The sequence below is a fragment of the Synchiropus splendidus genome, chromosome 6 (assembly GCF_027744825.2).
Source record: "Synchiropus splendidus isolate RoL2022-P1 chromosome 6, RoL_Sspl_1.0, whole genome shotgun sequence".
Classification (NCBI taxonomy): domain Eukaryota; kingdom Metazoa; phylum Chordata; class Actinopteri; order Syngnathiformes; family Callionymidae; genus Synchiropus; species Synchiropus splendidus.
Genome location: NC_071339.1, coordinates 2393665 through 2412210, shown reverse-complemented (window position 1 = coordinate 2412210; position 18546 = coordinate 2393665). Strand labels below are relative to the sequence as shown.

General features: G+C 44.5%; 3 protein-coding genes across 3 annotated transcripts; all 3 read right to left on the bottom strand.

Annotated features, from left to right (window-relative positions):
- Positions 1-194: 194 nt before the first annotated feature.
- eps8l3a (EPS8-like 3a) lies at positions 195-5546 on the bottom strand. The gene is made up of 19 exons (XM_053867786.1): positions 5483-5546; positions 4937-5011; positions 4785-4855; positions 4487-4551; positions 4093-4251; positions 3418-3567; positions 3295-3346; positions 3022-3173; positions 2836-2935; positions 2439-2512; positions 2284-2358; positions 2060-2205; positions 1257-1362; positions 1149-1192; positions 990-1083; positions 817-921; positions 669-754; positions 384-516; positions 195-311 (listed from the first exon to the last, which is right to left on the bottom strand). The coding sequence occupies exons 2-19, from the start codon at positions 4987-4989 to the stop codon at positions 300-302; spliced, it is 1677 nt and encodes a 558-aa protein (XP_053723761.1). The 5' UTR covers positions 4990-5011; positions 5483-5546; the 3' UTR covers positions 195-299.
- Positions 5547-6138: 592 nt separating this feature from the next.
- On the bottom strand, positions 6139-11520 carry irf6 (interferon regulatory factor 6). Its single transcript, XM_053868615.1, has 8 exons — positions 11266-11520; positions 10928-11109; positions 9374-9569; positions 8514-8612; positions 8088-8339; positions 7405-7797; positions 7217-7335; positions 6139-7066 (listed from the first exon to the last, which is right to left on the bottom strand). Exons 2-8 carry the CDS (start codon positions 11099-11101, stop codon positions 6836-6838), a joined length of 1464 nt encoding a protein of 487 aa, XP_053724590.1. The 5' UTR covers positions 11102-11109; positions 11266-11520; the 3' UTR covers positions 6139-6835.
- Positions 11521-13697: 2177 nt separating this feature from the next.
- On the bottom strand, positions 13698-15820 carry si:ch211-103a14.5 (guanylyl cyclase-activating protein 1). Its single transcript, XM_053868616.1, has 4 exons — positions 15626-15820; positions 14907-15056; positions 14674-14764; positions 13698-14000 (listed from the first exon to the last, which is right to left on the bottom strand). Exons 1-4 carry the CDS (start codon positions 15818-15820, stop codon positions 13843-13845), a joined length of 594 nt encoding a protein of 197 aa, XP_053724591.1. The 3' UTR covers positions 13698-13842.
- Positions 15821-18546: the final 2726 nt, after the last annotated feature.

The window sequence follows — 18546 nt, the reverse complement described above, 5'->3', positions numbered from 1 at the left end:
CTCCACACGTCACCTACACACAAAAAACGTTGACGCTTTTTCTCACGAGTCCTTAGTAATAACACGTGTTTATTTTGCTCCTCTTTTACAATTCTGCTGAATATCCACCTTTATTTGTGCAGAATGCTACAACATGTGTGATGACTATCTTATCTTTTGTCCACGTCACCGTCCCTAAATCATCTTGCACAAGTCCAATACTTTAACAAACTACGAACACACAAAAACAAAATATATATACATTGATTTTTATCAGCATGTGAGGCGACGGAGGCCTGGTGGCGAGGTTGGTGATGAGTCTAGTCGTGAATCTGCAGAGCAGAAACGCACAGTGCTCAGAAGGGTTTTGGGCTGACACCAGTGTGGTCGTCGCTCTCACTCACAGCCAGGGTGCAGCGCACGGCCTGTAACTGGAAAAAGACCCTCCCTCCTTCTTCTGGACACAGGGACTTGAGCTCCTCTCTGGTCATGGCCAACAGGGACGAGCCGTTCAGGACCCCAAGGCAACGCACCGTGCTGCCACAGATCAAGGTTCAGTTTCGTTTCAGGCGGGAAAAGCAGGTTTTTAAGCTCTGAATTGCTGCAGCAACTGGCTTCCGACGTGATGGCGCTGTGAGACCGGATCACGAGAAGCTCATGGAGATCAAGAAAGAAAGTCCAGGTCTTACATCTTAGTGAAGCCTTTTTGTTCCAGCCAGGCTTTGACCTCCACTGGGGTGGACACTCTGGAAAGGGTGACTGGACCTGCGACCTGCTGTGAGGATTCGGTGACAGTGGAATCGATGTTCAGAGGAAAGTTTTCTGGTCAGGTCTCACCTGCATCGGTGCTTTGTCTTCGGGCTCCAGTATATTGCTGGGCACGAAACCTTCCTCCCCTCTGACGTTCCGCACTTTCCACCACAGCCGCGACACGTCCAGCAGCTTTGGGAGGACGGACCTTTCCTTCAGTAACCTTCCACTGGAACATCCGGACACGTCGCTGCACTCACCTCCACCACCTCTCCTTTACTGACAGTGAGCTCACGGTGGTTTCTTGAAACGAAGTTATAGGTGGCTCGCATTCGGCCTGACTTGCTCCCACTTCTGAAAAAAAAAAGATGGGGGTTGAGAAGATAATTTTTCAGCTTCAGTTTTCATCGTCAACATACCGCGTTGTCTGAGATGGAGGCACCGGCGTCGTCCTGGAGGAGCGCTACTCAGAGAGAGAACGGAGCTGAAACATTGACCTCTGACACGCGGTTCAATGCTGTGTTTACCAGACTGGAGCTCAGTGGGGAGCCGGCGTCCACCGGGCGCGGCTGCCAGCCACCGATGAACGTCAGCGAGAAGGCTGGGATCGGCTGGTCCTTTGGCCACTGAGTGCTGGCGCCACAACATGTTACATGTCACTCAACACACACTTGCTGGGTTTACACAGAGCAGCGTTTCTCAACCGTTGTGCCGTGAGAGAGTGTCAGGCGTGTCGCGGGAAATCACCCAGTTTCACCTCATTTATCCGGAGATAGAGGTTGACAGGAGATCACATGGATTCGCTCACATGCTTTCTGTACACTATAGATCTATGTGGACGCGACTCGTTGTGCGTCACTCGCAGTGTTGTGGGTGACGCTCCTCTTCCCTCACGCTCACGGCGAAGAAGCCGATCAAATGCGCAGCTTCCGCTTGTTTGTAAACCTGATGCTCCTCTAACTTGACCACACACCTTCACGACAGAACGACGGCGTGATCCTTGTTGGACGCCCACGACTGTCTTCACCGCAGAGCTAACAGAGCTAACGTGACGTCTCCCTTCCCAACTTTACTGACAATTGGAGACGAGCAAAGTTGCTGCGTGGTTTAAAGGTTGGTTAAAAACTAAATTCAGGACCAAATAAATGTGCTCCAAAAGAGAGAAAGAATGAAGTAAGTTGGGGCAAGGAATGTTTAAGACTTAAATTCCACAAACCAGTATAAAATCATGCAAAAATCACTCTTCCTGTCCGCTGTCTCGCACTCACTCATTCTTACTTCTGAGGAGGTTTTCAAGACTGGGGCGGACAGTTTGCTCATGTGACCTCACCTGGGGACGGTCCAGGCGTCTCCGAGGGCCTTCCACCTCCGCTCCTCCGCTGCTGTCACTTCCTCATGCATGAGTTGGACGCACTGAGGGGTCAGTAGAGGAGCCACCACCGTTGGCGGTAGGTGTCTGGGACAGTACTGGATAATCTGTGGAGTTAGTGGGAGACGATGTGCATAAAAAGTAATCTCAGAAGGTTGAACTAGTTGCTTGGAAAGGTCACTCACATATTCCAGAATGGAGAACAGGTAGTGAACAAAGTCCTGTGCACTTGGATTGTCAATTTTTTCGTTGAGCTCCACCTGTTCCGTCAAAGCAGTTTTATTTTAACGACATCACAGGACAGTTATGACGAGGTGATGCTGTAAAAAATAACACCAACCAGAAGGTTGAATCCGCATTTTATCTTCTGGAAACATGATATAAAGTCGGAAGCAGGCGGGAGACCAGTCATGGCTGAAACAAATGACAAATCCAACATTAAAAAAAGACCCGTCATGTTTCCTCTTAAAATAACCCATTTTGGCTCCCTTTTTTTCAAGAGTTTGTAAAAGTGCATTCACTTTATCTGCATTTTTCTGCAGCCCTGTATGGCAGATGTGACACTTGATTTTAGGATGTGAGGTTCCAATGAAAATCCACTGATTCTAGAGCAGATAGCGCCATCAAATGGGCTCTGAAAATGAGTAAACTGTTTCATGAAGCATCATCAGCCCATCACTACTTGAAGTCAAGCTAAAATCCTACTCATATGTAAGTGACACTCAGGTCTCAACTACCTTTTCTTGTTTTCTTCCTCCTCTTCGTATTCTTCGCGGCTACAGCAGCCACACTGCCCATAAAGATTTCAATGTCGTTCAAAATACGATTCATGATATCCTGTCGACAAAACAAGAGAATGTGATTTCCGTATCGGTGAATAGTGATGCGTGTGCAGTGTGAATGCCACGGAGCAAAACACAGACCACGTTTCTGTCCAGCTCTGTGTACGGAGGAGGCAGAGACGGCGTTGCTCTCCGTTGCTCTTCATCATAGTCTTCTCCAAAGAAGGCCAACTCCGGCTCCTCGTCTGTGATGAAAATGAGTAAGTGCTCCGACATCCGGGTTCGTATAAAGACTCACCGTCAAGGTCCGAATTCGTCCCCTCCTCCCTTCGTATTGGTCCTGGACTTCTGTCAGGTCAGAGGTGAGATCAGACTGGGAGCACGGCGATGAGGTGGCACCTCCTTACCTCAGACCTTTGGACCAGCGTGAGAGCGCGTGTGAGAGCTCCATCTGGATGTGATCTGCCTGTGAACGACAAAGCACAACTGCTCACTGACTCACACAGGTGACGCTCTTGGCCCAGTTCAGGCTCTCACCCCGACAGTTTCACACTGGAATATGTAAACGCTGGTTTTGTTTTTTCCCGCCGACTTGGCGGAAACAGTCAGCAGAGATTTGAACCTGGAGCTGTCCAGCACTGCTTTGATATTCACAATGGCGCCAAGGGCAATGGACTCCAGCTCCTCCTGCACATAGATAGAAAATAAAGGGTGAAATTGACTTGATAATCACAAAAGTAAAGCTGTGACACGAGCTGACAAATGCAAGAAATGCCATTTGGTTTCTCCCATCACTGTCTGGTATCACTGAAGCTTCATGAAGCAGTTTACTCATTTTTAGAGGCCTCTAGATGGCACTTTCTGCTCTAGGATCAGTGGATTTTTAATGGAACCTCACATCATTGTTAAACCAAGAGCGCCCCCTGCTGAGCTCTGACAATTAGGACACTGTTTCATGAAGCCTCATAAACATATCACCAGTGATTACATGTCTGTTCAACTACTTGTCATTGCCATTTTAAGGTATTACTATCGCATACTTTGATCCGATATTAATGAGTGTTTTGAGTCACACTTATTCATGATCTTTCACCTTTTTTCCTCATAATAATTGTAAATACACAATGAAGAAAGTGTTTTTAATTCTATGTGACACTTAGGTTTTGTCCAGAATGATGTTTCACGTCATCGTTAAAGTCAGTGGCAGTTCACCTTGGTTTCGAAGTCTGTGAGCAGCAGATTGACCCCTGACACCTCCAGCATCATCTCCTGACCCCAGACTTTTCCCAAGCGGTCCAGCGCTTGTAGGCGCTCCACACAGTCAGAGCTGTTCCGCAGCGTGACTCCGTCCAGCTCACAGGAGAACAAGTGCTGAAGAAAGAGGGGAGAAATGTGCTCGGAGGGAGGGAGAAAGAGATGCATGGGACACAAAAGGGCCAGTGTGTTCCAGTGCAGTGAAGCTACTTAGACAAACGTGAGAAACGTATGTTGACATCACACCTGATAAATATGACGTTTTCAGTGGCAGAGGTCAAAGCAGGTGGACTGTTTGTTTCCACTCACCCAAGAAAGTGACATAAATATTCTGTTAAAAAAACAAACTGACCTCCACTCTATACTTATCGGTCTTCATCATCTGGTTCAGGGAAGCGGCGTACTCCATCCTCTTCACTGTGGAAGTAAATCTGGTGTCAAGCCAAAATGTCAAAGTGAATCCTTTTCAAAAAGGATACTTTTGTGGTGACGCCACCATTTGGTGTTGATGCCACATGTCAACCTAAGAAGTCCAGTCTAAGTAGCAGGCACATCTGTTACAGAGTCACCATAAAAAGCCAACGCGGCTTGATTTGGAAAATTCAAATTCATCATTGACATGCAAGTGGAGCGGAGCCAGGTTTGCTTACGGTATATAGACTTTGCACTGGGCTTGGAAATGAGTGAGGCCTGCGACACGTCATCCATGGTGGAGTAACCACTGGCAGAGCCAAAAAAAACGTATTCATGATGACAACAATTTCATTTCTACACATCAGGGAGTGGATGAAACAGGACGTACGTGGACAGGGTGGATCCCGCCTGACTGCCACCCGGGCTGTCGCTCCTCAACATGGCCAAGTCTGTTCAGACGCTCCTGATAAGGCAGAGTCAGTGGAATGAGGTTCATCATAAAACACTTTATTGTGCTATACTCGTGACATAAGAGGGGATTACACACTTAGTTTAAGTATTCAGAAGACATGAATACATTACACAGAATACATGAATTACCTCTTAAAGCCAAAGTGCTTCCTCCGAAATCGTATATTTAACAACAGAACTATTTGTTGAATGCGATTTTGTCGACTGTTTACATCTGTAGATGGAGGAAAAGGGTTAAAAATGTGTTCAAATATGTTCAAAAATATTGAAGCTAAGGACAAGAAGCGTCCAGTTTCCTGAAACCAACCAAGTAAATGGCACAAAAGAGCCTCTTAAGTTTGCATCTGGAACGACACTTGGCAGTATGATCGTACGTGTAACAAAATCACAGGAAAAAAAAGCTGAAACTAAATACAAGGAGGGACATCACACCCGATCTTCATGTATACAATCACGCTCTTACCGTGGAGAATCAGATGCGACTGTCAGTCCTGATGTAATAGTCGCCCATCTGTGGAGAAGGATTTGAAACGCTTTGTTTCCGTCAGCAACTAACAGGAACCAGCCAAGACTCATAAATGAGGAGGTCAAAGTCCAGGTGAGATGGAGGATGAGGTGAGGGTGAAACAAGTTTGCTCAATATCATTATAAAACGTTTTTTGTTTTTAAGTCGTTTACAATTTAACAGCCATTGAACTTTTTTTTCACTATTGTTACATTTGTATTTACTTTAAAAAAATAAATATAAAACGCAACCTAATGTATTTTTAAAACAAACATTTAAATAAGGAATAAAAAGTGAATAGTACTGTGAATCTCATTGAAACACTGCCAAATACCAACCAAACGTAATTGATTTGTTTGCTGTCAATAACCTCACATCATTACTATGCTACATTTTGACTAAACTTGTGTAAATGAGTGCAGCGCGAGCCACATCAACCGTGTTTCACAGAGCAAGTCGGGGTCACGCGACGTTCGCCCACGAACATCCTACAAATACAAACTTCAAGTGGTTGATGAGGGCTGTGGCGTTTGCCTGGCCAGTATGCAACTAAAAAAAAAACATATGTAAGGACGACGACTTTATTTTTCACATGAAATGCCATTCAATATCAAAATAAGCAGAATATATTGTTGGGGTGAAACGTTCCAATTCAGCAAAGTGAACATATAAACAGAATAGAAATGTCATTCAAACCCTTTACACTCAGGTTACTCCTGAGATACAATGACAGATGTGGAGCCAAGACATAAATGAGCGACTTTGGAAATTTTTATTGATAAAATAAACAGACGACAATCATACACACATTCAACCAGCCAATAAAAACGTAACTCAGCACCTAAAGTGCAGTAGCATCCATTTGAGTACAGATCCACAAAGCTGAATGTCGTTTGGCTAAATGGCTACGAAGTGAAACTCTAAATATCAGTATATACAGAGAGGCAACACAGGCTAATGAATTCATTTGTTCAAATATCTGACACGTGGAGAAGCACTGAAGCTGCTGGAGCACTGTTGTGTCACCTAAGCCTAACAAGGCACTTAGGTATTAGGTTTCCTTCAAGGCTGATGTGGAGGTGATGGCTCAGCCACATGAGACAAACACAGCACAGGGCGACTTCTGTAACTCATTCACTTGGTTAAATATTCTCCTGCAGCCAGGCGGACTTTGGCAATGAGGTCATCGCCTCCTGTCCTTACAATTCAGACACACCATGTTTGTACACACAATACAGCAAGTGAAAGCCCACAGTAAATCCTCTAAATACCACTACACACGAGTACTTCCTAACCAGTATCAGACGATCATCACTGCGCCTGCAGGGCCTGGGCCATATTGATGCCCGAGCCCGGGGGCAGCACCCAGCTCTCCTGACCATTGTGAGTCTGCAGCAGGCAGTACAGCTGCTTCAGGTGGGTCACTATGTTGTCCTTGATGTCGGGGATGGAGATCTGGAGGCGAACGCTTCCGCTGTCGAAGGATCGGGTGTTGTCTCCAGAAAACATCTCGCTGATCATGCGCGCGACCACAGGAATGATCTGAAAGAGAAAAAGTGTTTATGCTGAGTGAAACCAAAGATTTTAAAGGAACTGCATAGCCATAGCTCTCAACATATGATTTAGAGCTTCAGAGGAACGGATACTACCAACTCTGTAACATCAGAAGTTGTGTAGAAGAACAGCAGTCACCTGAACCATGATGAGCTTCCTCTCTCTTGGTCTTCCATCAGGCCACTCCTCCCCAAAACAGAGGCTGATTTCAAAGGGGGGAGGCGTGGTTGCCTGCCCACGCTGTTGAGCAATGACTCCTGGAAACAGTAACCCACATTATTCACAACACCTTATCACAATAATGTTGCAGGCGGAACACAACTTACCGCTGAGAAAAGACTCCAAGCAGAAGAGCTTCACCTTCCTCTGTCGCTCGATGAGATTAGGCGCAGCTGGATTGGGAGCACACGGGCCGGACCAGTACACTTTGCACTGGCAGAGACGCACGGCGTAGATGTCGTGACCGTTGACCTCCAGGATCAGGCCTCGGTCCATCACGTCCAGCAGCCGGTTGGTAAAGATCCTCTGCTTGTCGTTGGTGATGTGTTCTGTGGACGGGAAGCGCAGCTGCTCCAGATTGAGGGGTCCGAACAGCTCCTCCTGGTTGACCATTGGACCCAGGTCTCCGAAGAACAGCCTGCAGCCCTGAGGGTTGCTGACGGTGATGGCTGGACACATGTCCTTCCCACGGTACTGGAACTGAACCTCCAGGTCGGTCACTGTGTTGAGTCAAAGCAGGTCAATTGCTTAAAAAACATACAATTTCAGATGAACGTTGACCTATTGAAAAGTACTTTTGAAGCGAAAGTTTGGTTTACATCAAGTGCAAACATACATCATCTGCAGTAATATCAAAGGTTCGCTGAGGTTTTTTTATAGTCATTCAATCGAGCGGGTGTCAGACCAGAGATGTGACAGTCATTCAGTGCAACAGGAGCCAACGAAACAGCTTTAAAATGAACACACGCCTCTTCTTTTTCGAGGTTCTGGAAGGTCAAAAGTCACTCACTTGGAAGAGAGCTGATCCACATCTCTGGGGAAGCAAATAAAGAGTCGGACAGAGTTGTGGGCTGCATGGAAGGATCCGGCACGGGGACCATGGGGGTGCTCTGCATCTCCACATCTACGGGCTCCTGTTTGGGCCAGGTTTCAACCGGCTCTTCTTTGGGCCAGACGCCATTAGAGGAGGCGCAACTGGGAGGATGCATGGAAGAGTCCGAGCCCGGGGGAGACCAGAGCAGGAGCGGAGCTGGACTGGCACCTAATGGAAGCAGGTCCAGTCAGGTCAACTTTAGGATTCAATCCCCAACACAACGTTAACGCTGAAACACCTGTTCTAATCTTGAATTACAGTTTTTACACATTGACTTTGTTTTCATTTAATAGGCTTGATCTACAAAGCACCTGAACTGAGTGAACTGTGTGACTTATTTACCATTGGAGGGGTACGGTGGAAGAGACTCCGGGGTGTCCGGGATGTCTTCCTCAATCCCGTCTTCATCACATGGAGTCCAGGAACCAGCGTCCGAGGAACCTTTGAGGAGAAAGAGGGAGTGAAGGACGTGAACTTTGAAGGATCGACATGAAAATGGCTCACACCATTTTCCATCCTCGCCAACTCTACCAGAGGTTCACTTGACGCCAATAACAAACCATCACTCATCACAGATGGCTCTTCCAAGTCGGTCGGCAGACGGTTGTGTTCCAACCAACCGAGCGCACGGGGCTTAGCCAACCAGGTGTCTCAAGACCGTAATCACTTGATTATCAGTCTGGTGCGACCGGCGCCAGCAGACGCTCGATTGGTTGAACCACGTGGGCTTGATTAGCCGGAACCAGCCTGGCTCCCTGAGGATCCACTGGGAGAGCCCTGTTCTGTATGACAGGAATAAAGCAGCGCTCCGAGAAATGGCCGCACATTTGGCTGAACACACTGCTGAGAGGGAGAGCTGTGAGACGTCCAATGAGCTACCCAGAGATGACACCAGCCATGTGGCCTGGCGTCACATTACAGCTCACACCTTAGGAAAAGAAAGATTTTTCTCATAAGGGAAAAACACTAAATGACTGAAATGATCTGTAATGTGAGGTGAAGACCTCCCGCCTCTAGAGAGCAGCATTTCCATTTCACTCTGCGTTAGAAGCTTTTTTCTCCCCCACAAAGGTGAGATGATGGTTTCAGCAATGAAAGAATGCAACAGTATTTTACGTTGTGTTACTCAGGGACGGGGAAGCAAAGTTCAGTATGTTTTGCAGAGTGAGAGCCAAACAGCAGTTGCGAGCCAGTTGCTATACCTGGGTTACTGAGCGGTTGAGGAATATCACAGACGTCATAAATCTTCAGCGGGTTCATAGGAACCTCCTTGGTTCCATCGTAGATGAGTTTAAATTCCCTGCTTTTGTTGAGGGCACAACGTAGCTGAGCTTTCCACTTGGCAGGATCGGGTTCGTCCGATCCCTCCTGGAACTTCCCCGTTTCCACGGCCCATGCCTGAAGGGAAAGACGCACATGAGGATCAATATCACAGCACGGCCGAGAGATTCTTCTCAAGAATCATTTAAAGCTTTTTGGAGATCATCACTGTGTTTGAGAAATCAGTACATTTAGCTACATGAATCTTTTATACATTAACAAAGAGTCAATGCAGTTGCCGAGTGTCTACTCACGGTCCAGCATGTTTAAAATGCAATAACTACTGTACATTTCACCTGGTTTCAATAGGGAAAAAAACCAACAGCACTGATGTCCTAAGATGTTAAGGAAACCAGAGTGATAGTTACAACAGATGAAAGAAAAAGAGACCTGCCTTTGGTGACCAGGAGAATAGCACAACCAAAACATTGAGTGAAATACAGTGAAGAGTGCCAACACATTGATCATGATCATGTGTGGAAACACATTATTGGACCTTTGTAACGGTTATATTGCACTTACTACACTGCAGTGGGATGATACCAGATGGTTTACATAATTTTAACAAGGGTAATCAGGCAGACTTCCTGACAGCAACATCACCATTTAGTCCCGTCATTTCAATGGTGGTGAGTAAATACAGCGGTGGCACACCCTGCACCTAAAGTTACAAAATACACGAGCCGTACTCGAATTCAGTGTTGTCGATTCAGCACAGCACATGACTAAATATTTAGTTAAAAACACACACACAATTGTTGACAATAGTTTATATAAGGCAGAATTTTAAAAAAAAGGAAAATAAGGCTTGTTTGTACAGTCGGCAACCAACTAGGTCACTGAACAGGCTGCTATGAAGTTCTGATGTCGAGGAAAGAATCATTTCCTTTTAAGTCAGTCAGTGGAAGCAAATAAAGCATTTCATTTGAATATAAATATAAGCATTTAAATATAATAACTACTAACGCTTTGAAAACTATACATTTTATAATAAAGAAATACAAATGAAAATGTGCGGTTTCAGCAACATGTTAAACTTGCAGGAGTACTCTTAATAAAAATAAAAATATCAGTATATTTAACCTTATTAACATATGAATGATTATTTCCCCTAAACAAGTTATATTTTATATTACATCACATGGCTGCTTGAGTGTTACAATTCGGTCAATATGTCAATATAAAACCAAAGAGGTCACCATGAGGCCCACAAAACATTCTGTCTACGATGATCGGTTGCGTCATCATGACGGGAGGCTTTTACGCCGATGTCACGTTCAAAGTTTTACACGCAACGTCAAATACCCGACGTAGTTTGATTGACATAATATGGTGACTGTTCGCAGAAGCGCGCAGACAGCGTTTGTTTATCTTTAAAGTGACTTTAGGAAGACAGTGTCATCGCGACGGACCGAGAGGGACGGACGTCCGCAAACCTTAAATATGGTGTCTTCGTCCTCGTGCTGGGGTGTGTGGCGGGTGGCGTGTTTCCACGGGATCTTGAAGCGCATGACGTCCCGGTCGATCCACTCCAAGCCCGGGTACCTGCCGCTGTTGACCTGGGCCACCAGCCACGGCTTCAGTCGGACTCGGCGAGGAGTCACAGACATCGTCGTCACTGAAACACCAGGGGTTCTTTCCAGTCAAGACAAACGACAGCAGGCGCGGCGTGTCTTTCAAAACAACTATCAGCGCAGCTGCGCGTTTAGTTTTACTTTCTCCCGTGAAACCATCGACAAGGTCCCGGAGCCGCGGCAGCAGCTCAACAACATACCTGCGGCGAAACAGGAAGTCCAACTTCTTCCTCGTCCTCGGCCAGACGACGAGCACCAGGGAGCCAAAGCACTTGTTTCCCTCCAGAAGCCGCGCGCACTCCTCGACTGCCAGTCACCATGAAAGACTCCAACTTGCACTCGCTGCCCTGAGATCCGCCACAAACCCGCCGCTTGTCGCGCACCAAGTGCTGCGAGCTAATGTTTTCCACGAGCGCGAGCCCTTCCCCTCTCCCTCACCGAAACTCAGGTACGTGCGTGACGTCACGAGGATGACACACCTTTTTTTTAAGCGACTGCGGCACGGAACCAAAATGACCCCCAGCAACACAATTCAGCCGGTAATCTTCCATGTACGCTCTATTAATAGAAACAGAAGCGCTTTGTTGCAACATGCCCTCAACGATTGTTGGCAAACTCAAGTGGAAAATGCAGTTTTGATAGTCCACTTCGATGTAGAACTAGTGGTACTAGTAGCACTAGTACGTGGGAATCGCATCAGTCGCATGGCAGACTGCAGTAGGAGAAACACGAGTAGCAGCAGTGGCAGCAGTACTAGTGTTAGCAAAGATAGCAAACAGGAGAGGTAGCAGCAGCTGTAGCAGTGGGAAACATGACAGTACTACTGGAAAGATGAGCAGCACTGGCCCTCAAACCAGAAAAATACAAGTTGTAATATGAGCAGAAAGCGTATAAGAGGTGGTACACATAGAATCAACAGTACTAGTTCCAGAGGTTGTAGCTTTGGTAGTAGTAGTATAAGGGACAGAAGTCATTCTATGAATATAAGCATTAAAGAGCAACTCAAAGGGCTTTACTCCATTGACTCTAGTTAAGTCATTTTCAGAGCCCACTAGATGGCGCAACCTGCTCTAGAATCAGTGGATTTTCCAGGGAACCTGACATCATTGTTAAACCAAGAGCGCCCCCTACTGAGCTTTGACAATGAGGACACTGTTTCATGAAGCCTCGTGAACATATCACGAGAACAAAGTGGGACAAAGCATGTTGGCAAAGACAGAGTTTTGAGATTTGGACACTATAGTGTCCACCTCTGAAGTTGAATTTGAAGAGGTGGCACTCGCGACATCCTGGGTGTATACACAAGTCTGTTCTCAGCTGTTTAAGGGAAAATTCTGTTCCAGTCAGAAACTGAAACACAAGTTGACACGTTTGAAATCCTCGGAGATGTTGTGACTCATGCCGTACACGAAGACAGGTGTCAGCCAATCGCTTCACTTGCCTGGAAAAATGTGAGATATCACCTGTGATGCAGGTTCATCTGGGGTTTTCCTCCGCATAAACGTGACACTGTAGTGTAAATATTGACGGTTTCCGATCATGCTCTCACTGCTAGCAGGCCAACAATAACAGACCACGCCCTGAAACCACTCTCCACTTGTGTGTGTGTGTGTGTGTGTTTCCTCCAGACCACTGAGCATCTTTCCCTTTGATTGAACTGGTTTCGGCTCCATGTGCATAATGTGACTGCTTCCGTTTGAAGATGCTAATGTTAACATTTTACACTTCAAAGTCGCACACAGTCACCTAAGACAACACAGTAATTGATTCACCAACTTGGGGGTTGGGGGATATATTGTGCTATTGTCAAACTGATGCAAAATAAACAATATCTTGTTGTTTAGATGGATGTCCATCATATACCAAATACCAGTAATATACCAAATTCATCCATATATATATATATATATATATATATATATATATATATATATATATATATATATATATATATATATATATATATATGTGTGTGTGTGTGTGTATGTGTGTGTGTGTTTTTTCTTAACGCTGTACGCCATTTTTTTCCACAGGATTCATAATTTTCAGGGTGCAATGTGGTCAATTGGACAACAGATGGCAGTAGCATCACAGAACACTGGTGAAAACACGCAGGTGAAGAAGACACACTGCTCCTGAAATGAATGAAAGCAGGTAAATCCACATTTTGTCATGAACATGAACATTCTTGTATTACAGTGCATTGATTTTTCATAGCATTTTTTAAAGTCAAAATGTATGGTTTCTGTTTCCCCAACATTCAACGTTTAACTGAACCAATCTTTCCAAGCTGGAGTCATTCCTGATACATGAACTCAGGGATTGGTAGAGATACTAATACTAAACATGTTTCAAGTTGCTGATTTTATTGGTGATTTACTAGGCAATCAACAGTTAGTTTAGTTTAGAGTATTAACTTGATACTAGTTCTGGACGCATCACTCTACAACCTACAGAGAGAACAACTTAAATGTTGCTACCATTTTACTGAAATTCACACACACACACACACACACACACAGACACACACACACACACACACACACACATATATATATATATATACACCTTCAAAATATAAAACGTTGTTTGAAAAAAATACATGGATTACACCAAAAGAATGTGTCTTTGAAAATGGCACAGAGTCGACATTGATAATGTCCATCTTTCATCTGAGCACTGTGAAGTTGCCAGTACTCTGAATGAGGCTGTGTTTTAGTTGAACACAACATTTCGAGGCTCCAGTCTTGGTCTGGGAACTCCAGTCATGCGTAGTTTCACTTCGATGAAGAATTCGTGGCCAGCTCAGTGCTTACTCTCAGGTCTCCTTGAATCATTTGGACGATGTGTGTGAGGTCCAGACACTCTGTTAGTGTCTTTAGAAGGTGTTCATCACTCAAGACGCCCTCCATGAACTCTTCATAAGACAGTTCACCTGGAAACAATCACACGTTTTCAAACGCCACAAAACAATATTCAAGTAGAAGTTTTGGTCGGGACCCTGGGTAAATAATAACAATAAAAATAAGAAAAATAAATGATAATAATAATAATAATCATAATTGGAAAAAGCTGTATTTAATCCAACTATAATTAAATTGTTACTTGAGTTCATTTAATAATTACATTTAATCGTATTTTAGATTAGTTGAACAATAATTATAATAATGATAACATAACAATAATTAGAGAAAGTTGTATTTAATCAAACGATAATTTGTTATTTTGATTTGTATGAAAGTGTTGAATATATTATATTTAATTACATTTATTATTTTTCGCATTGTTTTATTCACATTCAACTGCTATGACAATACTTACAATACAGTATTATTATGTTCTTTTTGATATTTTATTTTCTCATAATGGTTCCAATACATTTTGATATTTACATTTTTTTCTTTTCAAAAATAAATAAATAGATAAACTAGCATGTATTATTAGTATCATATCACATAGCAATAGTATTGTTTGGTTAATTTTTAGTGAAACGTTTGTTCACGTCAGAAATAATTCTCCTTTAATGAGTTAGTTTTTATCGAAACTCAAATCGTGAATTGCCTGATAAGAAGACACAGACATTATATATAAGACGAACTATAACTTACCGTCTCCATCAACGTCAATTTTATCGAAAATCATGTTGGCGAAGTCTTCAGCTGTCGTCTCGTACTGAACTCCGTTGATCGCCCGGATGGACTGCAACGCCAGAGCAAGCCCTCGTGTCATTTCACCCTCCTGCCACTAGGTGTCAGTCAAAGCTCACACAGCTGCCAAAGTCAGGCCTGACGCGTTGAGTCAGGACGCGACTTGCACCCGTGACCGGACTGAAGAGGCTCACCTTAATAATGATGAGCAGCTCGTCACGATCGATGCAGCCGCTTCCATCGATGTCATACAGCTTAAAGTACCAGCGGAGCTTCTGCTGCACTCCCCCCTTCAGAACCAGACTCAGGGCTGCCACATACTCCATGAAGTCAATGAAGCCATCCTGGGAGCCACAGTCATGACAGCACAGGGATCATTCGCTGGCCAGTCTAATCTGCAGGCCCATCACGACAGAGTTCTCAGGAGGGGGCGGTCATCAGGCCCGCAGTGTCAAAAGGATAAGCCCCTTCCTCTAACAGGCTAAAGACTCTCTCACGTCCCTAAAACCACAACAGAAGGGTGTGACGTCAGCATCACGGAGGGCTTTTACAACCACACGCTGTTGAAAGTCACCTATGGAATATGGCCAATATGCTGCAAAGGCATGGATTTGAAGAGGTCTCACATGAGTTGGTGACCCTTTGACCTATATTGTCTGTCAGCTATATCTGACAACACTGCTGATCCTTTGATGTCAATTGCATGTCATGCCAGTCATATCAGCTGCCGTACACATCAGTGATGTTATGTGTCGTTCAAGGCATAAAAATAATCGATCATTGATCATGACTTGCTTCTATGATGCTGGGTGATCGCTGGCTGAAGGAGAAGTGAAACAACGGATCTGAACACCCGGTGACTATCAATTTTCTCATGCAATTTAAAACGTGTGGAATTCAATATTCAACTCACCGAATTCATGTCGAACGTTGTAAACATGGTCCTGACGTAAGCGTCCGACGTCTCCGTCAGGTTCTTCAGTCCAAAAAACTGCTTGAACTCGTAGAAGCTGAGAAGCCCAGAGGGACACTCGGTCATGAACTTGCGGTACCACTGATGACTCTCGCAGGCCTGCAGCTCCTCCATGCTCGTGCCGCTGTTGCCCATGTCTGATGTGAGCTTCTCTCCCGGGTGCCCAAGCATGACACAGAGGTGGTCACCGCACTGCGCGTCCCAGTGTCAAGCTGGGCGACGATAATCTGCTTGCTCCGCTTAAGGAGATCTATGAGCAGAAATATGGACCATGGGTGGTGACACGGCAGGTGCTCCCTTATTTATATTTCTTATCCACTGCTACTTGACCACCACATTGAACCGGAGATTCATTGAATGATCTGTGTCTGACAATATCAGAATGACTCATTTGATCTCCAGCTTTTGCTTTTCTAACATTACAACCAGGGTTTGAATTGTTGCTGTGTGTAATGGGGCTTTTGGTCTGACAGCTTTGAGTGCGGATGTTATTGTATGTTGCTTCAATTCACCGTATGCTTTGAGTCTCAGATCATTCTTGAGATACACATCGTGGCTGCCTTAATTTGTGATCTTGTGATATCAGATGCAGAGATCAAACTGGTTTCGATTCAGTCCGGCCAGTTGGTCTTTATATGTTTCACTGCCGCTCCTTCACTAGATCGACCCTGAAGCCGACCCTGAAATAATCCACCTCATCTTCAACTCCAATTTTTGGAATATAATATAATAGTCTAATATTAACAAATGTTTTCTTTAAATTTAACCTGAGTAATAGCATGTTTTTTTCAGGTAAGGAAATGTCTGTAAGTGAGTTTTTTTTTTTCAACACATTCAAGGCTTGATATTAAACACCATAAATAAACTGAATGAATCTGAATGCATGAGCAGAAATTCAAACCCCTAGATGTAGCTATTATTGCATGACTTAAGTGAAACCACACACAGCACTGGTCGGCTCTTTTAGGTTTCATTTTGAAGCACAGGCCGACATGGAAATTCATCAGTCAGGTGGAGACATTCTTGTTAGAAATGTTGTCAAAGCGCGAGGCCAGGTGATTTAAAATACCTGTGACCGTCTGAACCGGAGCAAACAAGTGCAGCCTGAAACCATGGAACTCATCGCCCACAGCCCTTCTGTTAATAGTCATTAATAGTCAAGTAATGACCGTCATGTTTATGCCTCTTTTTCACCTTCCTTTATTTCCATTTTATAGGTACATAATATTATATTGGTTAAACAAGTCACTGCCTTTTTCATCAGCTTTCATGAAATCTGGTGACCAATATCAAGATAATTGATAGTAGGTTAAATTGTCATATTATGCCCTAATATCATGTAACTCTTTTACTTGGGAATGTACTACTTAAACAGGCAATATTCTGACTCATAATGAGATTTAAAATAGCCCATTTTATGATGTTTTCCTCTCTGTATTTGCAGCTTTTGAACTTTATTTCTATATTTTATACACACACACATATATTTTATATATATATCTTCCCCTGTGTATCGGTCTGACCGCCCCTCCTGGCCCCTGGTCATGGCAGAGCTGCCACTGTTAGCAGTGGCAGAGCCTTGCCGTGAAAACGACCGGCTCCCTGATGACAATGTTTTGCATCCTCTTTGCGTGTTGACTAACCGCACCGTTTCCCACTGCCGTCTATAAACAAATTGAGCCATTATTTGGGAGTCAATTGTTGACAAAGTTAAAGATTATAATTATGGGTCGACACCATTAGTTCACCTCTGGATCACCGCTGAGATCACGCTCAACCCTTGGGAAGTTTCTTTTGTTAATATTTATTTTTTGGTGTTTGGAAATAGCAGTAACAGAAGATTAAAGATTGTAACACTTGAGTCTGCGATGACGATGGCAGCGGGCCGGGTGTCCAGGGCACAGCCGACAGCGTTTCATCAGCCTGCTAAAGTCTCTATCTCTCCCGCCAGGACATTCTTCACATTTCAACGCGCCTCAGACGACATTATGAATTCCCACCAAAACTGGATGGACGAGTCTGAGCTGTCACAGGTCTAAGAGCAACAGACTAATTCGACTTAAGAGCATGTGAAAGACGTTCTGACTGTCACTCCAGACCTGCTGAATATGTTGGAAATCTGCCCTTATGCAATTCACCAACTCTGACCTAAACAAGCCGACATAGAGTGAGTTGTCCTCGAGGCGGTCATCTGTGATTAGCTCATGCTGAGCTTCAGACCATGCTTGAGCCTCTTTAGTCTGAGAAAATCATCTTTGCGTTCATCCTCCGAATAGGTCACATGCTTTCAACAATCCCAGGCCAAATATTGGATTGGTTTTCAGTGAGTGAATTGAGTGAGCGAGCGCAGTAACTTACGGGTCGGGGTCGTGAGCTCAAAGCTCAATGACCAGTGAACATGGCTCCCTCCCGTGCGGAGTCATCGTTGGGCTCGTGCTTCATGACTCCCAGTCAGGTGAGGCTGAGTGTGTGATGGACGCTGAATGGTCTGAAACCGACCATGTTTAATCTGGAATTCAACTGTAGTCATATCAATGTGTTCATGGAAGTGTATCGTTCACGGGTCGTCGTTCAACATTGAAACACTCTTTAACACGCTTTAATAAAACCTGAATGGCAGATCAGACAAGGTTGATGAGTCAGAATTCCCAATGTAGGTTCTGTTTCTGTTCATATTTCCTGCTTCAAAGTGAAGAGTCAAGAAACAACATCTGAGCATAAATGTAAAACATGAATCTGACTGCTAGAGAAGGCAACACAGTGGTATGTCGACTTGTTTATTCATAAAATATTTATTTATCATCTGCCATTTCCATGACACTTTGGATGTTTTATCGCTCAGCCTTCCATAGATTCTATTT